Source organism: Mesoplodon bidens (assembly GCF_964165515.1).
Source record: "Mesoplodon bidens genome assembly, chromosome: 17".
Classification (NCBI taxonomy): domain Eukaryota; kingdom Metazoa; phylum Chordata; class Mammalia; order Artiodactyla; family Ziphiidae; genus Mesoplodon; species Mesoplodon bidens.
The window spans coordinates 5,556,430-5,577,606 of record NC_138174.1 but is presented as its reverse complement, the minus strand read 5'-3'; the positions used below and the strand labels follow the sequence as shown (position 1 = coordinate 5,577,606).

Genomic DNA, 21,177 nt, shown 5'->3' with positions numbered 1-21,177 from the left:
GCTTGGACGTCTCCAGAGTCCCTTGAAGTCAGCTTATCCAAAGTGGACTCCTCCAACCCTGGCTCTCTGTCAGCCCTCCCTCTCTCACTGATTGGTTGCGAGTACCAATGACCGGCCATGTGCCACCCAGGCAGGCCAACCAGAAACCTAGGACGGACTCATCCTTGAAACCATCCTCATTCTAATTCCCTGTAGGCTATTCCCGTCAGGCTTCCTGCCTAGTGCCTCTTGAGTTCATCCTCTTTTCTCTTAACCTCTGTTACTACCACCCAGACCAAGTCTATCCCTTCCGAATGGATGCACTAGCCTTCCAAGCAACTACCCTATATGGACTCTTACCTCCTTTTGGATTCTGAAGCCCACGTGATGGTTATGAAATGCAAAGCAGAGCGTATGATTTTCCTGCTTAACCTTTCCAGTTGCTTTTAATTTCTCCTGAATAGTCCACACAGCCCAGCACGAGGTGGCTGCAGCTCGCCTTTCCCCTCTCACCCCAGTGCTGCGGCACAGCCGGCTCTCAGTTCCTCTGGAGCACCGTGCTCCCTCCCACGTCAGGGCCTTTGCACAGGTCATCCTTCCACTTCCGCTTCCCCTTTCACGTCTTTATCTCCTGCTCCTCCTGTAGATCTCAGCTCAAATACCACTTGCTCAGGGAAGCCTTCTCTCACGCCACAGATGAGCTCAAGTTCCTTGCTAGATCCTATATCCCAGCTCTCTGTGGGCTTTTTTCCCCCATAAAGTTGATCACAACTACAGTTCCATATTTGTTTAATTATTTAACTAATGTCTTAGCTGCCTCAGTAGTCTGTAAGCCTCATGAGGGTGGGTCTGTATGTTTTGCTATGCTGTCCTCTTTCTTGATCTTGGCCCATCCTGTTTTCAGGATGGCATGTTCTTCCTCATCCTTCCCACTGTGAATTCACCTGGTTAACTCCTAGTTTCCCTCAGGTCTCAGCATAGACATTTGGTGTCCCCTTCCCCACCCTCCCTCAGGCTGGGTTAGGTGTCCCTCGTCTGTGGGATAGCACCCCTACTTTCATTTGCCATGTGGCATTTATTTTTATTTATTTTTGATTGAAGTATAGTTGATTTACAATGTTGTATTAGTTTCTGCTGTACAACAGAGTGATTCAATTATACATATGTATACATTCTTTTTTATATTTTTTTCCATTATGGTTTATCACAGGATATTGATTATAGTTCCCTGTGCTCTACAGTAGGACCTTGTTGTGTTTCCATTCTATATATAATAGTTTGCATCTGCTAATCCCAAACTCCCAATCCCTCCCTCCCCCACCCCCCTCCCTCTTGGCAACTATAAGCCTGTTCTTTATGTCTGTGAGTCTGTTTCTGTTTCATAGATAGGTTTATTTGTGCCATGTGACATTTATGACACTATATTGTAATTGTTCATTTACCTGTCTCCCCTTTCAAGGAGGCTCTAAGCTCCAGGAAGACAGGGGCTGTGTCCTTCTATCATTTATTCCCCCAAGGCCTGACACATTGCCTCATACACAGCAGGCATTCAATAAATACTTGTTGAATGAATGAATGAATGAAAGTCAGGTAGTGGTATATGAAAGTGCTTTGAAAGAGTTAAGCACACTGTAAAAATATATTCTTTTGGTCATGAGGAACAAGACATGGACAACTGAAAGCCACGAATCCCTATAAAACATGAGGCAGTGGAATACCTGAGGTACAGTGGGTCCCAGTGCACACAGTGAAGGATGTCACTCCCAGGCCAAGAAGTTGGAAATTAGGATGCCCCTGAGAGCTCACACAAGTCAAAACAGATGACATCAAAGCTCTGGGAAAGCCACATAAAGGCTACATGTCTTCCAGGACAAAATAATGACACCTGGAAATAGCTAATCAAATCTCCATTGAATGTAAAGAAAAGTTACTCTATCTGTAAGAAAGAATATGTTAACAGATGGGGGGGGTGTGCCTGGAGAGGGAGGCCCAGTGACCTTGCCCTTGCCTCTAGGGCTCCAGCACCCTCCCGGGCAGGGGTGTCCTGACCACCTGGGCCCATTGGCCTCAATGACAGGAGACCTTTGAGTTCACCAATAAGTACCTCCATGCTCTACTTCTAAGCAAGATGATGAATACAATTTGCCAAGCTCTCTAGACTTACTCCAGGGAGAGTAAGTGGATACATTCTAGCCTACCCAGCAGTTCTGTTCCTCATGATCAATTAGGGAGTCTCTTGAGAACTTGGTCAGTGGGACTTGGTCTTCTTTGACCTTCTCACCATGGGATCCACTGACAAATTTAAGATTCTAGACCTGAGGGTCACAGGCTGGAACCAACCACCCTCGCTGACATTCCCATCTTGTCACTCTATAACTTCAACAAATAAAAGTGTCAAAAAAAAAAAGTATGTTTCTCCCTTCAGCATATTTATTAACTTCAATTGTGGAGGAAAATCATGTATTATTATTATTTTGTTTTATTTTATTTTTTAAGGGTCAATTATAAAGATTTTTATTTTGTAGGTAGAGGAAAGTCCAGTAGAAAGGCACATTATTTGGTTCAACTTTCATGGTACAATCTTTGAAATTCTGCCTTAAAACATAGGGTATTATTATTCAAAATGTATGTATTATTGTATGTATTTTAAAACTTTTATGCAAATCTACTCTGAACTGAGGAAAATTTTAATTTATTGAATAACCTAAAATACCTAATTTACTTCCATTTTACATTTGTAATGCCCTGCCATTGACAGAAAAAGCAGACAGCTCGGAAAGAGAGGCTCTCATGTCTGAACTCAAAATGATGACCCACCTGGGCAGCCATGAGAATATTGTGAATCTGCTGGGGGCTTGCACCCTGTCAGGTAACCAGTTCCCACTAAGAACACCTAATCAAAAACGTTTTAGCCTGAAGACATAAAGGGCATTTGTTCTCGTGTTTCTCTCGTTCTCTCAGTCACAGGGTGGGCCCCCAAACCCAAGTGGGATAGGACACACCTCACTCTAGAGTCAGATGGGTCAGTGTAGACAACGCCTGTCTTCATCGGGATGAGCCACATATTCTAACCTACTTAAAGGGACTTCCCTGGTGGTTCAGCGGTTAGGATTCTGGGCTTTCACTGCCTTGGCCCAGGTTCAATCCCTGGTCGGGGAACTAAGATCCTGCAAGCCCCGTGGCACAGCCAAAAGAACCCACAATAATAATAACAACGCTGCAAGTACATTTTGTGATGTCTCTCTACCTGCTCAGAGGGTGCTTCTCCCTGTCTGTGGAGCTGACCCAGATGCAGTGCTGAGCTGCGCAGCTTGGCCGTGGCCCTAACTGAGCTGCTTCATGTAAGGCGTAGCCAAGGAGGGGTTTCAAACTCTATTCTCCCAGAATCCAACAGAGCATGTGCTCTGATTCTCTCACTTCTGCCTAGAAGCACCCGAACCCTGTGCCCAAGGGTCATTCCTTCTGGGACAGCCAGCCAGGCACTGGGACAGAGAAATAGAGAGAAAATGGATTTAACAGGTGGCTAGGGATGTATTTCTCCCTCCTTGGGTAAACCACAAATCAGCTTATATTTACCAAGTGCTCACAACGCAGTCAACATATTATTCCCAGTTGCAAACTGGAGAAGTTAGGTGGCCAGTGGTTCTTGGTGAGGCCACACGGGCCAAAGTGGAAGGCAACAAGAGACAGCCTTCCAAGGAGTTTGAGCAAAAATCTGAAATTGAATTTAAAGTCCAAGAGGAGATAGGTTTAGAGAGATCTGTACTCTCCCCAAGTTAGGGGAGAAGGGAGTTCTTGTAGAGTATGGTTTCTGCCACACAGATGTCTGAAAAAAATTATTTGGTGTCTGTATACCTAGCATTAAAACTGTCACTATTTCAGGACCAATTTACTTGATCTTTGAATATTGTTGCTATGGAGACCTTCTCAACTATCTAAGAAGTAAAAGAGAAAAATTTCACAGGACGTGGACGGAGATTTTCAAGGAACATAATTTCAGCTTTTATCCCACTTTCCAATCACCCCCTAATTCCAGGTAAGAGACTGGGTCACAGTTTCATAATCATACATTACAGAACAAACAACGTATGATGGTTAAACACACCCCACTGGCCAGTTTCTAAAGGCCATCCTCCAGCATTTTGTGTGGTCTGTGGGTTCTAAAACCTAGAAAGGTCTCTCATCTTTGTTATAGTTTCCCTGTTGATTTGAACCACGAGGCTTTCCCTTTCCTACAGCACAGGTACTGCAGCTGAACCAATTCTGTCCACAGGTGCCTAATTACATCCTAGACATATATTCAGTTTTAGGAAAGGTGCATTATTCAATATGTCAGGCCTCCTGGCTGACACATGGGTATTGATAGAAAGAATGAACCCCTTTCCCAAAGCCCTTGATATATTCATAGAAAGTAGTGCAGGTCCTGGGAGTATTGCACAAAAGAGCTCTAAATGCATAAATCGGATTTTTAAAAATTAGGATGGATTGATTGACGTAATGATGGGGACAAAATTAAGTAGTGGTAACATTTGTCTCTATGCTCTGCCTTGTATGTTCTGCCATCTGTGGGATCCTGAGTGACTCTCAGTCCCAAGAGGGCTGTAGCTTTGGTGGGATGCTCGTCCTCATCTTTGGAAATTTCCTGCTAATTACCTGAACATCATAGCTCGATGACACCCTTCTCTGAATGAATTCACAGGCACTCTGATAGAATGAGTCCTCAAGCCACAGTGCATCCCCTAGTTCCCTCCTACATGAAAGCTCTCCCTTTTTCTAAGCGCGGATTTGTCAGAGACTGTTAGCTTTACTGGGGGACTTTTGGAGGATCCGTTTGAGATTCCTTGTGTTCTGAGCATGTAAGTTTCAGCTCACACCTCTGGCCTTTTAATACTGAGACAGAGACCAGCATCTTAACACCAGGGACCCCATGGAAACCCCATGCATGTCTTTGTGCAGCTGCCCTTAATCATTTCACACCAAACTTCCCTTTTACACTCGTTTCTCAGTTCATATTCCCAAACTGAGAGGATTCTATAATGTCATCCGAATTCTAGAACAGAGAATCTGTGTGTGACCAGGACTCTGTGGTTAGTGACAACAATGCTGGTCACTCAGTGCCTTTGATTCATTCCAGTCACTGGGTATTAAACACACTGAAGCAATTACTTTTGGAATATTTGTGGTCTGAAAGCATTAAGCTATTTTCTAAAGATGTGGACATTGTAATTGGGGTCAACTATTATGCTGGAATAAACTGAATCATTGTCTGTATATAATGTATACAGAATTCCTCAGTGAAGAGTTCTATATTATACACAGTAAAAGAGATCTTCCTTATTACTGTTTATTAATTTCACAGGAAAAGGGAATGAGCTTTACAAAGGCCAACTTGGAAAAAAAAAGGATGACGAAACACTAAAAGTCTCTATAGAAGATCTATAATACATGGACTTTTATAGGGAATGTCACACTCTTTGTTAGCGTCGTGATTTCAGCAAATCATATTTATCTCACCCAGCCTAGCTTTTCTTTTATAAAATGTGACTTTGACACCCAGCTTGTAGGGTTGTGGGAAGGACTGAGTGAGGTCCTCTTTGAACTGTAAGATTCCATACAGGTAACAGGGATCACTCTTATCCTTGTTCGACAGACAGGCTCAGTTACACAGATGTGTTTAATGTCCACACACACTAAAAGGACTAGTTGATGCCATGCTGTTAATTTAAAAGCCCATTTATAATTGGAATTCATTTATTTGATGAATTGTAGTTTTTCTAATAAAATGTCTACTCAGAAGAAGAACGTAAATAATGAAATAACTTTTTTTTAATAGTATGCCTGGTTCAAGAGAAGTCCAAATACACCCGGACTCAGATCCTGTCTCAGGGTTCAATGGGAATTCATTTCAATCCGAAGGTAATATTTTATTCGAAATAGTAGCACTTCCAAATAGAAATGGATACAAGAGTTCTGTGTTAGCTATTTTTAAAAAGTGTGTAAATGCAAAAGCATGTTTATCTTTGCTAATGTCATCTATAGGCTTTATTAATGCATATTTGCTTTATAGAATTTTTAAAAAATAAATTTATTTATGGCTGCATTGGGTCTTTGTTGCTATGACTGGACTTTCTCTAGTTGTGGAGAGCGGGGGCTACTCTTCATTGCAGTGCGCGGGCTTCTCACTGCAGTGGCTTCTCTTGTTGCGGAACACAGGCTCTAGGCACGTGGGCTTCAGTAGTTGTGGCTCGTGGGCTCTAGAGCGCAGGCTCAGTAGTTGTGGCGCACGGGCTTAGTTGCTCCGCAGCATGTGGGATCTTCCCAGACCAGGGATCGAACGGTGTCCCCTGCATTGGCAGGCGGATTCTTAACCACTGCACCACCAGGGAAGTCCCAATGCGTATTTACTTTAAAGGTAGTGAAAAGCCACCAGTTTAGTAGTGTGAATTTTTTTTTAAGGAATTTTGCCTTAAATTTTTTTAAAATTTTATTTATTTGTTTGTTTGTTTGTTTATGGCTGTGTTGGCTCTTCGTTTCTGTGCGAGGGCTTTCTCTAGTTGTGGCAAGCGGGGGCCACTCTTCATCACGGTGCGCGGGCCTCTCACTATCGCGGCCTCTCTTGTTGCGGAGCACAGGCTCCAGACGCGCAGGCTCAGTAATTGTGGCTCACGGGGCTAGTTGCTCCGTGGCATGTGGGATCTTCCCAGACCAGGGCTCGAACCTGTGTCCCCTGAATTGGCAGGCAGACTCTCAACCACTGCGCCACCAGGGAAGCCCTAGTAGTGTGAATTTTATGTCAATGTTTCTACCAATAAACACTGAGAGCTATTTTATTTGATCAGGTTATTCTTTTTAAAAGTCATAAATTGGGACTTTCCTGGCAGTTCAGTTGTTCAGACTCTGCGCTTCCACTGCAGGGGGCATGTGTTCAATTCCTGGTTGGGGAACTAAGATCCCACAAGCCACACAGTGCGGCAAAAAAAAAAAAAAAAAAAAAATTAACTAGAAGAACATTAAGGACTTGCCTGGTGGCGCAGTGGTTAAGAATCTGCCTGCCAATGCAGGGGACACGGGTTCGAGCCCTGGTCCGGGAAGATCCCACATGCCGCAGAGCAATGAAGCCCCTGCGCCATAAGCCCCTGCGCCACAACTACTGAAGCCCGAGCGCCTAGATCCCATGCTCCGCAATAAGAGAAACCACCGCAATGAGAAGCCCGCGCACCGCAACGAAGAGTAGCCCCTGCTTGCTGCAACTAGAGAAAGCCCGCGCACAGCAACGAAGACCCAATGCAGCCATAAATAAATAAATTTATTATAAAAAAAAAACTTTAGTGGTGTCACACACACAATGAGGAGTTTCCTTCCCCTTTAAAAAAAAAAAAGAACATTAAGTGCACAAACAGTTCATAAAATGTAGTAGATAATTGGTAATTCTTTTCCCAGTGTGACAAAACTACCTAGTGCAAAAGAAACCCCTGACTCGGGCTTCCCTGGTGGCGCAGTGGTTGAGAGTCCGCCTGCCGATGCAGGGGACATGGGTTCGTGCCCCGGTCCGGGAGGATCCCACATGCCGCGGAGCGGCTGGGCCTGTGAGCCATGGCCGCTGAGCCTGCGCGTCCGGAGCCTGTGCTCCGCAACGGGAGAGGCCACAACAGTGAGAGGCCCGCGTACCGCAAAAAAAAAAAAAAAAAAAAAAAGAAACCCCTGACTCATCCCAGAGAGCTGGAGAATTCACTCCTCTAACCAAAGAGAACCTTTAGGTGACACTTCCTGGGCTGGACAGTTCTCTGCATAAATAGGTTAGCCCTGGTGCCACCAGGAAGATGATGTCGTAGTTCCATTTGTACATGAGGTGCTTACAGAGATTTATAAGACAACTTCTTTTCTTTTTTTTAATTGAAGTATAGCCGATGTACAATATTATATAAGTTACAGGTGTACTATATGGTGATTCACAATTTTAAAGGTTGTACTCCATTTATAGTCATTATAGAATATCAGCTATATTCCCTGTGTTGTGCAATATATCCTTGTAGCTTATTTTATACATACCAGTTTGTACCTCGAAGTCCCCTTCCCCTATCTTGCCCCTCCCCCTTCCATAAAGCAACTTCTTTGTATTTTGGCAAAAATGAGGACCAGTTGTATTTTACAGATGAAATTGAATACGAAAACCAAAAAAGGCTGGAGGAAGAAGAGGACTTGAATGTACTTACCTTTGAAGATCTTCTTTGCTTTGCATATCAAGTGGCCAAAGGAATGGAATTTCTGGAATTTAAGTCGGTAAGCTCCTTTTAAAAACGAAACTCACAATACCAACAACAAGAAGATAATTTTGAAGAAGAGATGTGGGGTTTTCTTTTTTTCTTGTTTATTTTAACTTGCAGCTCCTTTCCCTCCCGTTCACAGTTGGAGTCACCTAGGATGTTACATGGGCTCTTGGCTAATTATAGTATAAAGGTCAGGGATCCCTTATAAAACGATGGTTATCACAGCCCTCCCAGACGGTCCAAAGTCCCTGAAGCTTCCAGAAGTCCTCAGGAATCCCTCCTCAAAACCAGGTGTAGCCCTGTCGGGCAGTCACTTCAGGTTGTTTAGACTGTGTCCTACCTTTGACCCAGGGGGTGAGCGGAGGCTCAAATCCCGGGTGCCCTTCAGGCCAAGCCAGCTGTGCAAGGCACCGGTGTCTCTTTCGAGAGTTTGCTGTGGGCTGCTAATCCCAGATCCACTGGGGCTGTGATGTGAAGACCTCAGGGCCCCCTCACGCCGTGGACTCTACCCCGGTTTTGCATTCTTTCTAAAATATTCTTTCAGTCCTGCTCTTCTCTGACATTTCAAACGTCTGCTGCCTGTGAACCGATTTCGGCCATTCGTGTGGCTACTTCCTGTCCTCGTTTTCTTCCCTTCCACTACTTCTCTTTATTTCCCCAACGTTTTCCTCTCCTTTTCCCTTTGGGCTCCTAGCCTCTTCCTCTCCCTCCTCCACTGCCCTCTCTTGGCCTCCTCTCTCCTCTTTCTCCCTGAATTTGGAAAGAGTAATTTCAGCTGTATTTTTCTTTTTCTTTAAAAAAGTACAGTCTCCAATATAACATATTACATCAATTATATCCCAGTTTTAAGAAAAAGATTAATGTGAAATAGATCAATAGCTTTGAAGAACAAGAAAAAAATTCTATTCAGGAGAGCAACCAAACCATGAAACAGGTTAAGATAAACAAGAAACACCTAAGATCTGTTTCTTTCATGAAGAAACCTGTGAAACTTGATTAAAGGGCAAAAAGGAAGACCTGAATAAATGAGTTCTGTTTTGTTCATATGGGAGAGATTCACCGTTTAAAAGAAAAGTCAGTTCTCACCAGATTAATCTGTGTATTTCTCACAACCCCAGTTAGAATCCCAAGGTTTTTTTTCACTCATGGATATTGAAAGTACGTGTTGCTGTCTTTCATTTCTCTCTCCCTTTCTTTCTTCCTTCCTTCCTCCCTTCCTCCCTCCCTCCCTCTCTTCTTCCTTCCTCTCTCTCTCTCTTTTCTTTCTTTCTTTCTTTCTTTCCCTCCCTCCCTTCCTTTCTTCCTTTTTACTGACAGATCCTGCCTCAGGTTTATTTGTACCAATAGCACAGGAGGACACCAGCCCCATGCAGACAGCAGCCCAGGGGTCACACCAGTCCTTCTGTTCCCACATTGGCAGATAAAGGCCTCTACTTTGGAGCCTTTGTGAGGGCCTAGGTATCTTTGGGAGCCTGAGCCGGAGCCAGAGCCTGAGCCGGAGCTGCAGCTGCAGCTGCAGCCTTGGCCTTGGCCTTGGCTTTGGTTTGAGCCTTGGCCTGGGATGTTGGCCGGCAGAACCTGAGACCCTTGGCGATGCGGGAACGTTTCTTGAGCTTGGGGTGGGCAATATAGGCAAGCTGACTGAGCTTGTGGCTGCTCCCTTTGGGACCTTGGGTTTGGCCTCCTTGGGCTTTACGAGAGCCTTGACAGCTTCAGCAGTGCACACGTGGCCCTGGCGTTGCTGGCCTGAATCTTCTTCAGGCCCTTCTTGTTGTGCTTCTTGGCAGAGGGCGTGTTCCTCGGGAACTCGGGGTCCACCCCCTTAAGAGATAGTTGTGATCGGGGTTTCTTGATGCCATTTCCGTGCCATTTTGGGGACTGGCTGTGCGTGCTGTGGTTCTTGGACTTGGCCACGTCTGCACCGGGGCCCACAGATCCCGAAGCACCTGGGACGGAAGAGAAAGAGCCGCCGTCTTTACTTTTCTTTTCCAGCGTTGGGCGTCCTCGTACTTGCTCAACAGTGAAAAGAATCACTGTCTCAGAATCCTTCCCCACCCCAGTCCCCGGACACTTTCCTCTCCTCGTGTTCCCTGCCGGCTGCTGGAGTATGTCTCCTCTCTCACCTCTGCATCTACAGTAGCACTGTCACCAGTTTCTTTACAGACATTGAAAGCATCTGCCTAGACGGTCCAGCCCGGTTGCTGCCTGTAGTTAAGTAAATTCTCAAACTACTCACGATTGGAGGTCAAGGGGCACTGCCTTTTCTCCCCCTGGGCTTGTGATAATAAGAATGTTTTGAAGTTTATCTGGTTTCATGCAACTCTCTCCCATTTTCCCTTTAGGCCGTCCCCGTTCTCTAATTGCGTTAAGTGGGGGCTACTCTTCGTTGTGGTGCGCGGGCTTCTCATTGCGGTGGCTTCTCATTATGGAGCACGGGCTCTAGGGCGCACGGGCTTCAGTAGTTGTGGCCCACGGACTCAGTAGTTGTGGCTTTCAGGCTCTAGAGCGCAGGCTCAGTAGTTGTGGCGCACAGGCTTAGTTGTTCCACGGCATGTGGGATCTTCCTGGACCAGGGCTTGAACCCGTGTCCCCTGCATTGTCAGGCAGATTCTTAACCACTGAGCCACCAGGGAAGTCCCTGTTCCTTTTAAAATCTTCCTCTGTGGAGTTAATTTTCTTGCCAAACCACTCGAATTAAAGTCACGTCATCTCTCAATTCAGGAACTGTTTCTAATTCCACCTTAGTCAACCGTCCCAAACTTCTAGTATTTTCCCTCTTTTTTTAATATTATGCCAGTATATTGCCAAAGGTATTTTCCCATCAGAAAAGACATTGTCTCCACCCCACAGAGGAGTGCTCTGAAAACCCCTTTAGAGGCCCTGCTGCTGTGTCTCTTATTTATAGCAAGATATGCACCTTGCTAGGGTTGACCTGCTTTCTCAGAACCCGGCCCCTTTGGCCTCTGGGAATGTTCCCTAAGCAGCACCAACGGCTGAAGAATTGTTCACGCACTTAGTTACACATCGTGATGATTGCTCAGGGCCCAGTAAAGATAAGACACCTCGAGGAACTACAGTTTTGTCATCTGTAACTCCTACTGAACTTGAAATGAGAAGAAAGATTATACTCTGTGATAATCTACATCATGGTAAATAACACTCCCAGTTTGTTCCTTCTAGTGTGTTCACAGAGACCTGGCCGCCAGGAATGTCCTTGTGACCCACGGGAAAGTGGTGAAGATCGGTGATTTTGGACTGGCTCGGGACATTATGAGTGATTCCAACTACGTGGTCAGAGGCAACGTGAGACTGCTGCTTCTCATGTAGTTTTATCCTGTCATTTTGTGTTTTTGTCATCACTGCTCTAAACATCTGCGCTCACTGTAGTGCATTTGTGATTTATGTTAACCTCAGAAAACTTCCTCCCAGCAGTTTGCTCTCTTAGGCTTCAAAGGTTTTTCTGCAGCTTCACGGAAATATTCCATCTGTAATAAAAGTTGAGCAAAATAGCATCGCACCTATCAATTAGGGGCCTTTGAGTGCAATCCACACTTTAAAAAAAAAATCTCATTACTTAAAACTTATTTCAGTTCCTTAATCTATAAAGTGACTATTGAGTTATGCTTTCCATTATGGGAATAGGTAATCGTTACAAGACAGCATTTTAAAAATACAAGTAAACTAAATATTAAATATACATTTAAAAAAGGGACGGTATTTAAATCAAATGTTAGTTAATGAATATTTGTCATCCTCTTACTGTTACACAGGGAGACCTAAAACATCACTGAATCTACTTGTTAAAAAAACCTAAGGACACATGTGTCACTTATAAGAGAACTACTAAAAATACCAGATGATAAAATTGTGTGTAGTTGAAAGAGTATGGTTTTTAAGAATTACAATGCCTGGATTTAAGCCCCTGTTGTTCTTTTTGGCTGTTCATTTTTGTGATTTCTCTCTGCTTTATTGCCCCTACTTGTGAAGTAATAATAATAACAAATGCTGGTATTGTGCTTACCATGTGCTAAGTGCTTTTCTAAGTGCTTTACGTGTGTTGACTCATTTGGTCCTCAAAGTACCCGTTTGTGGTTGAGGAAACTGAGGCACAGAAAAGTCACTTGCTCATGATTACACAGCACATGGGTTAGAACATGAATGGTCTGAGCCCCACGTCTATGCACGAGCATGATGCTACAGTGTTTCCCATGAAGGAGTATTCACTTACCTCATAGCGTTTATGGGAATAAACCAACCAAACTCCGTTGTCCAATACATGTTGCAAATCAAATTAAACTGTGTTCCCAGTAGAATCAAACACACAGCTGATTTTGGATCTATGCTTCCCTCATTGTAGCTGCAGTCTTAAATAGGATGAACTAATAGTGGCTATGAAGTTTCTACCCTACTAGCTGGTGGTTTCTTAAGCAGGAAAGGGAATTCCATTTGGAACCATGATTAATCCCTTTAATGAATCAAATTAACCAGACTAGCCTGCTTGATTCTCCCAGCTCATCCTTTTGAATAGGATTTAAAACAGGGTATCTTTCTTGAGCTTTGATTTTACTTGGCAGATTAAATGTGCACCGTTAAGGGCTCTCAATCCCTGAAAAAGAAAATACTACAGAACGCTCAGCCCCAGGAACCTCCCCGTCCCTGTGTCTTGATTCTAACCTGAGGCTGTACTAATTCAAAACTCCCCTTTCATGCTACTGAGAATTACTAAAGCCACAGAAACCGCCGGGTGTCATTTCTGGAAGCGATGACATATGCTCCCCCCATCACATTCTTGTGGGTGGCATTTCCACTAAAATTCTTCCAAGAAATGCCTTAACAGAATACTCCACTTACCCCTGGGGAAGTGCCTGGCTACTCAGCAGGAAGCGAGTGTCTACTGTGAAATTTACCAATGCCAAGTGCAAGCTTGGGTTTTAAAGAAATAAAATTTGTTTAAGGCTACTATGTTACAATATTAATTTGAAAGTGAAAAAAAGGCCACTTGAGGAATATGATTTTCTCAAGGAAGCATTAAGTGTGGCCTTAGGGAGAGAATAAAAGTGATCACCTAGCTAACGAGAAAAGAAGGAATGCTTGTACGTGGAAAATTCACCACTGATCTCTGCTTGGATTTTACACAGGCCCGTCTGCCTGTGAAGTGGATGGCTCCTGAAAGCTTGTTTGAGGGAATCTACACAATTAAGAGCGATGTCTGGTCATACGGAATATTACTCTGGGAAATATTCTCGCTTGGTAAGACTTGCAGTTCCCTGAGCCCAGGGCTTCTGCACTCGGCCCCCTCTGCACTCCTCCCCCACTCCTAAGTCAAAGGGCGGAAGAAATGCCATGACCCAGAGCCCGCCTAGTCTTACTTCTGTGGCAGCCTGAGCCCCTTTATTTTTACGTGCTGGTGTCCGTTGGTCTGTCCTGCCTGCCAGAACGTGGCTTCTCCTGCCCAGCACCACAGTGCTGGCCCAGGGAGCCACAATCCATCGTGTTTGCCAATTGAGTGAATAAGAAACAACTGAAGGGTGAGTGGATGGTTATGTGGCCTCTTGTTTTTCTCAGGTGTCAATCCTTACCCCGGGATTCCAGCTGATGCTAACTTCTACAAACTCATCCAGAGTGGATTTAAAATGGATCAGCCATTTTATGCCACGGAAGAAATGTAAGTTTAAGTCAGACCGTAAAGTGGCTGAAATCGGAAATGTACAGCCTGTCTAGTTGCAAACCCATGAGAAAAAGAGTAAAACTCTATTTAGTGTGAAGTTCCCATGATTCCTCTTAAGAAAAGGAAAGAAAAGAAAAGCAAAGAAAGGAAAAGAAAAGGAAAGGAAAGAAAACTCTTCCTTTTGGTTTCAGGGATTTCTGAACATAACTGAATGTTTTCTGGGTTTCAATTCCTTTACTTGAGGGACCCTTCTCCTGAATTCTGGTTCACACTGTATTTGTCAAAATGCATCATATAATTTGTCCTTTCTCATATGAATTCAAAATCTAAGCTAGTACTTGCCTCAGGACAAACATGCCGTAAACAAGTATCTCCACAGCAATAAATGGTGCTTCGTTAAGTGGAAAGTGACCCATTTTGCTTCATTCAGATTTCCTAACTTGCTTCTTCTTCGGTTGTCTTTACAGATACTTTATAATGCAATCCTGCTGGGCTTTTGACTCTAGGAAACGGCCATCCTTTCCTAACCTGACTTCATTTTTGGGATGTCAGCTGGCAGATGCGGAAGAAGCGGTAGGTAGCAGCACAGCATCTTATAAAGTATCGTTAGGAAGGAAAGAACTCTGGAACTCCGAACACTCATTGCTGATTTCCTAAGTGCCAAAGGTACCAAGTTGCCTTCCTCATCACAACTGGTCTAGGTTGCTCTTTAAAAGTTGTATGGGGTCAAACTCATAATCCTAAACTCAAAACAAAGGGCCACCCATCCTTCATCAATATAATTAGATTAAGAAAAGCATTCAGAAAAGTAAAGCTCCTCTTGTCCTGGAAAAAAAAAAAAAAGTTGTATGGGGTTAGATATACTTACGGATAAGTGTTTTTAGGGGGAAAGAAAAAAAGAAAAACTTTTCCTGAAGATTTTAGCCAATTGATTAAGAAATTAAATGCTTTTAAGTCACCAGTGCTGAGGACCAAACAAATAAATAAAACGTAATCCCTGACTCCAGAAGCCACTGACTTTACCTAATTCAGCATGAAGGTTTTGTGTGGAATAATCATACAACTCAATCATGCAATCGAGTGGAAAGAGCATTGACCCGGAATCCTGAGAGCTTAATACCAGCACTGGGCCTTAGTTTTCTTACCTGTAAAATGGGTTGCTAAGGTAGATGACCTTTGAGCTTTGGGAACTGGGAATTACTTTTCTGACTCTCACCCTTAACAGTTCCACCTGATGTAGTTAGAGGAGCCATCCCCTAGACCAAGTGAACAAAGGAACCTGGAACTCCCAATACCTCGGTTCAAATCTTGGCTCCATTGTTTGCTTCTGATATGAGTTAATTAAGTCACTCAATCTTTGGGGGAGGGGTGGTCTCAGTTTCCTTATCTGAAATATGGGATTAACAAATCTTTGTGGATTTGTAAGGACTAAATAAGGTGATGTATGTGAAAAGACTTAGCACATGGGGAACACTTAGCAGGTGATAAATGTTAGTTAAATATGAATCTGAGTCTTTAAATGGATTGTCCGTCCGCTTTTTCTACATTATGAGGAGTCCATTTTCAATTCTGTAGTCTTTCCAGAGACCTGTGTGGATGGTATGTGTCTTCTCCTCCTGTTATGATTTTTTTTTAAATCACATATGGAAATTCAGCATTGTCAGGGAATTAGGACAAAAAGGAGAGCTGGAAAGCCCCCAGGGGACTCACAGGCTACAGAGCAGATGACTTGTAAACAGTTAAGGACACTGTAAAATAAACCAAAAGCAGAGTTTTATAGAAAAACAAGTAATGAGTAATTTTTACTTGTTGGGCAGTTGGGTGTGGCTCCATAGCGGTGTTATTTGAGCTGAGCTGTGAAGACTGAGTGGATTTTGGCTGCTCACTGGGGGATGGGGGTTAGCAGGGTGCTCCAGGCTGGGTGAGTAACATAAATAAAGGTTCAGAGCTGAGAAAGTAGAATGGAAAATAATGGGTTGTAACTAAAGTATAGGGTGAGTGGGGACATGTGAAGGAAAACAAGACTGCAGAGCTGGTGTGACCAGCAGGGAGGGTCCACGGCTGCTGAGGCGCCCTCGGCTTTGTTCAGGACGACCTTGATCTGGCCAGAGTTCCCCTTTCACATCCCCACACCCACAGGACGTCCCAACCCGCTTCCCTCTGTTCGAGGGGCCCCAGAGGTATCAGGCATGGCTGAATTGCAAGATCCCCGTGGATGAGGATTCAGCTGAGGGCATCTGTGCTCCAGGACCATCCTCCACGTTTTCCCCAGTCTCCTCCGCTCCCTGCCCCTCGCGATGGAAGGTTCCTTTCCCTCCCAGTATCAAAGGCGCTGAGAGCAAGCTGAAACACCTTTAGCTAAGTTAGAGGACGGGACCCCTTGGGTGAGATGAGCACCCCAGGAGGAGCCCCTTACTCCTGCAGGTGCTGTGGGCTCAGTCCAGAAGCCTGGGAAGCAGACACTGGGTTTCGGTCCCCACTTGCCGCTTGGCTGGTCACCTCTGAGGCAGGCACATCCTGCACAGCGATGCCAGGCAGCTCCACCCACAGTGGGCAGGCCCCTGCCCTCCGCCTCTTCTCTTCACATCTCCTAACATGTCACGTCCAGTCTCTTGGGTGGGAAAACGGGCCAGCATGCCTGGCGCAATCTTTCCTTGCACCCACGTGAATGGTTTTTGTAGAATCTCTGTCTCGGCTTCATTTACAGACCAGGAAGGAAGATGGTTCTTGAAAGACAAGTGAGACGGGGAGGGAAACACATCTAGAAATTTCAGGTTAACACTTTAGATCTAACCCAACCCTGATGGTGTGGAGTGAGAGCAGGGAGGTCACTGAATAACATGCTAAGGCATTATTCAGACACTGATGAACCAATGAGAATTTTAGAATGGACAGACATGCTTCGATATCTGTCTTTGATAAAGACCCAGATCACTAGGTATGGTGACGGATATTAACTAGATTCTTGGGTGATTCTTTTGCAATATATACAAATGTGAATCACTGTGATGTACGCTTGAAACTAATTTCAAGTGTAACAACATGTCGATTATACCTCGATAATTTAAAAAAGAGCCTGATCAAATAGCTTCCCCTCTCCAAATTCTCCCCTAACTTCCGATTTCAGGTTCCTTCTTCTGAATCCCCTAACACTTTGTCTGTCCCTCTACATGACACTCAAGTCATGCTGTGCGATAGTTTTGCCTTGTGGGTCTGTCTGCCTCATCACTAGATTTGATCCACGAGGGCTAGGATGATGTGCTCTCATCTTTACGTCACCTGATGTCACCCCATTGTCCGGAGACAGTAACTGGCTCTTAAATAAATGAACGAGTGTCAACGTGAGAGTAGGTTAGTGACCACATCTGTTTTGTTCGCCATGGTATACGCAGCTGTAGCATCATGCTTAGTTCTCTCAGCTGTAAAATGTGCTGCTAAGCTACATGATCTTAAGGGGTCCTAAGCAAATATTCCTGGATGGAGGGAAGGAAAGGATGCATAAAAGTACGTTCAGGAAAACAAAGGCAAAAGAGCGAAAGTAAGGACACGAGTTAGGGTCGTTCCCTGGCGGTCCAGTGGTCAGGACTCGGCACTTTCACTACCAGGGCCTGGGTTCCATCGCTGGTTGGGGAACTGGGATCCTGCGTGCCTCGGATGGCAACAGCAACAGAAACAAAGAAGGACACCGGTTAGGAGGTGACTGCAGCCGGAGAGGTGAGCAGACAGGGCGTGACGAGATGACGAAGTGCCAGTGGGATGAGGGAGGGACAGGCATGCCTTCTGCTTCCAGAAAGGCCCCTGAGCTCATGCCATCTGTCTTCTCCTATCAGCCCCTATAAATTATGGGAAATATATACATTTTAAAGATAGAACTGGGGCTTCCCTGGTGGCGCAGTGGTTAAGAATCCACCTGCCAATGCAGGGGACACGGGTTCGTGCCCCGGTCCGGGAAGATCCCACATGCCGCGGAGCAACTAAGCCTGTGCGCTACAACTACTGAGCCTGCGCTCTAGAGCCCGTGAGCCACAACTACTGAGCCCACGAGCCGCAACTACTGAAGCCCTCACGCCCTAGAGCCCATGCTCTGCAACTAGAGAAGCCACCGCAATGAGAAGCCCACGCACCGCAGCAAAGAGTAGCCCCACTTGCCGCAACTAGAGAAAGCCCGTGTGCAGTAATGAAGACGCAACGCAGCCAAAAATATATGTTTATTAAAAAAAAAAAGACAGAACTGAGGCCATAATGGCCTCTGAAAGCAAGAAGGAGATCTTTGTGGACCAGAAATTATGGAAAATCCCCGAGACAATGAAAGCAGTTAAGACTGAAGAAGGAAAAGCCAAAACAGAGGCTTCTTTGAAAAAACAAGGCAAAGTGCTTTCCTAAAAGGGTGGGAAGAGGTATAGATTCTGCAGAAGCTCTGTGGTGGGAGCAGCCACACTGTGAAATAAATACAAGAATAAAATGGGTGTTAAATATGTAAATATAACCACTGGTGAAGGAGAAATATAATACATAAGCTCAGATTCAGCAGAGAAGAAAAAAGGGACCCTCGAAAACATGATCAACCTAACAAAATGGAAAAGAGAGAAAAAAAAAGAATTCATGACAATAGAAAAGACAAAATGGCGAGGATTAGTAAGCTCATTTAAGGAAGAGAATTTCGGGCTTCCCTGGTGGCACAGTGGTTAAGAATCCGCCTGCCAATGCAGGGTACACGGGTTCGAGCCCTGGTCCAGGAAGATCCCACATGCCACAGAACAACTAAGCCCGTGTGCCACAACTACTGAGCCTGTACTCTAGAGCCTGGGAGCCACAACTACTGAGCCCACGTGCCACAACTATTGAAGCGCATGTGCCACAACTACTGAAGCCCACGTGCCTAGAGCCCGTGCTCTGAAACGAGAAGCCATAATGAGAAGCCCGTGCACTGCAAGGAAGAGTAGCCCCCCGCCTCGCAGCAACTAGAGAAAGCCCGTGCACTGCAACAAAGACCCAATGCAGCCAAAAATAAATAAATAAATAAAATTCTTAAAAAAAGAAAGAGAGGGGCTTCCCTGGTGGCGCAGTGGTTGAGAGTCTGCCTGCCGATGCAGGGGACACGGGTTCGTGCCCCGGTCCCGGAAGATCCCACATGCCGCGGAGCGGCTGGGCCCGTGAGCCATGGCCGCTGAGCCTGCGCGTCCGGAGCCTGTGTTCCACGACGGGAGAGGCCACAACAGTGAGAGGCCCGCCTACTGCAAAAAAAAAAAAAAAGAAAAAGAAAAAGAAAAAAAAAGAAAGAGAATTTCAAAAGAGGGTATGAACCATCTTCCACATCTCGGGCCCTGGAGCCCTGGTAAGGCTCTGGAGAAGAGCGTTCCCGGACCCAGAAGATAGGAGTAGGAATAAGTAAACCTTTCTGCAGGGTAGGCTGCTGATGTGACTCACAGCTCAAAAGTGCGTCCTCTCTGGTCCAGCAATTCCACTTCCCTCATTTATTCCAAAGGCAGACAAGGTCACGTGTGCACTTTTCAGTTTATGTGATACAACCAATCCATCAAAATTTAACTATGGTACATCAGTACTCTGGAACCCTAGGCTGCCGTTAAAAAGATGAGACATGCCCATGTGTGGTAAATAGTGAAAAGATGGAACACATGTAACATATGAGCAACGTATTTGTAATTCAAAACAAGGTTCTACAACAGAACCTACAGTCTGAGCCTCCTGACACAAAATTGTGTGTGAACAGCAAGCTAGCTATAATGGTGACTTCGGCTTTTTTTTTTTATATATATCTTTCTATATTGCTTAGTTTATCTATATGAATGTGTATTAACTCTATAATGAAACAAAAAAGTAGAGCTGTTTTCATTTTGGACAAAAATTTTTAAAGTCACTAAACTCTCAAGTGAAAACCCAGTCAATTCTCTGTATTTACCGCATAAAGAACAGATTTTTTTGTGGCCTTTCTCTGAGTTTTTAAAAAGTTATCTTATTGAGGTATAGTTGATTTACAATGTTGGATTAATTTCTGCTGTATAGCAAAGTGATTCAAGTATACATATCTATACATTCTCTTCCATGATGGTTTATCACAGGATATGGAATATAGTTCCCTCTGCTATACAGTAGGGCCTTGCTGTTTATGCATTCTCTATATAAATGGCCTTTCTCCTTTATGGTTTTTCTGCATGGCCTCAGGATTTCTAGATTGAGATTTTACATCTAAAAGAAGAAACAATAATGAAATAAAATATTTGACTATGACTTGATTTCTCCATTAATAAAAGGATGAAATTTGCTTTGTCAATTAATATGTAGAATATCCTCTAAGATCTATGCATAATAAAAGTAACAATTGCCATGTAGGCATGTGACACATAAGTCTTCATCAGATGGTAATAAGTGTCCTGTCTCTCTCCCACATGCAGATGTATCAGAACATGGATGGCCATGTTTCGGAACGTCCTTCTGTTTACCAAAACAGGCGACCTTACAGCAGAGAGGTGGACTCAGGGCTACCCTCTCCACGGGCTCACATTGACGATTCCTAGAGAAACAATTTAGTCTTTAAGGACATCATCCCCCCGCCTACCTTAAACAGGCTGTAGATTACCAAAACAAGATTAATTTCATCACTAAATGAAAATATATTCTCAACTGCTGCTTTGCTGGACTTTTCTCTAGAAGCTCTCTGTATTTACTCTTGTTTCCAAAGGGACTTTTGTAAAATCCAGTCATTCTTTGCACAAGGCAAGAAGAGCTGATAATTAACTTTATCGGAGCATCTACCTACATCCACAGGCCTTCCCAGTCTGGCTTGAGTGAAAATTGTGTACCTGAAGTATAGTATATTCTTGTAAATACATAAGACAAAAGCATTTTGCTAAGGAGAAGCTAATATGATTTTTAAAATCTATGTTTTAAAATAATATGTAACTTTTTCAGCTATTTAGTGATATATTTTATGAATGGAAATAAAATTTCTACTATAGACATGTTCGTTATTGAATTGTTTACATGGTAGATTTAGGGTGAGACTTAACTGGAGTCATGAACCTACTGAAACCATGTCAGTTGTTTTGTTTGTGCCTGTGTGTATTTTTCCTATGGTGATGGCTAATTCCTTTGTCATATTTTTGAAAGGCTCTATGACTCCTGCCCCAGACTGTGTGAAGAACAGCCGATGTTCATGAGCTTTACAAAAAAAGGTGTCATACACTGTGTAGACTTCCAGAGCCTACTTTCATTAAAAAAAGACAAAAAAAAACAAAAAAACCC

General features: G+C 44.1%; 1 protein-coding gene and 1 pseudogene across 2 annotated transcripts in view; one reads left to right on the top strand and one right to left on the bottom strand.

Moving 5' to 3' along the window:
* FLT3 (fms related receptor tyrosine kinase 3) overlaps window positions 1-20,886 on the top strand; it is an 80,181-nt gene extending 59,295 nt beyond the window's left edge. The window contains exons 16-24 of the mRNA XM_081214969.1: window positions 2,738-2,848; window positions 3,862-4,015; window positions 5,813-5,895; window positions 8,132-8,259; window positions 11,427-11,549; window positions 13,385-13,496; window positions 13,812-13,911; window positions 14,382-14,487; window positions 20,328-20,886. Coding sequence (XP_081071095.1) covers window positions 2,738-2,848; window positions 3,862-4,015; window positions 5,813-5,895; window positions 8,132-8,259; window positions 11,427-11,549; window positions 13,385-13,496; window positions 13,812-13,911; window positions 14,382-14,487; window positions 20,328-20,450 — 1,040 coding nt within the window. The 3' untranslated portion in view covers window positions 20,451-20,886. The remainder of the gene's footprint in view (window positions 1-2,737; window positions 2,849-3,861; window positions 4,016-5,812; window positions 5,896-8,131; window positions 8,260-11,426; window positions 11,550-13,384; window positions 13,497-13,811; window positions 13,912-14,381; window positions 14,488-20,327) is intronic.
* LOC308604869 (large ribosomal subunit protein eL29-like) lies at window positions 9,701-11,271 on the bottom strand (annotated as a pseudogene). The gene is made up of 2 exons: window positions 11,268-11,271; window positions 9,701-10,255 (listed from the first exon to the last, which is right to left on the bottom strand). The product of its transcript is annotated as a large ribosomal subunit protein eL29-like (transcript).
* Window positions 20,887-21,177: the final 291 nt, after the last annotated feature.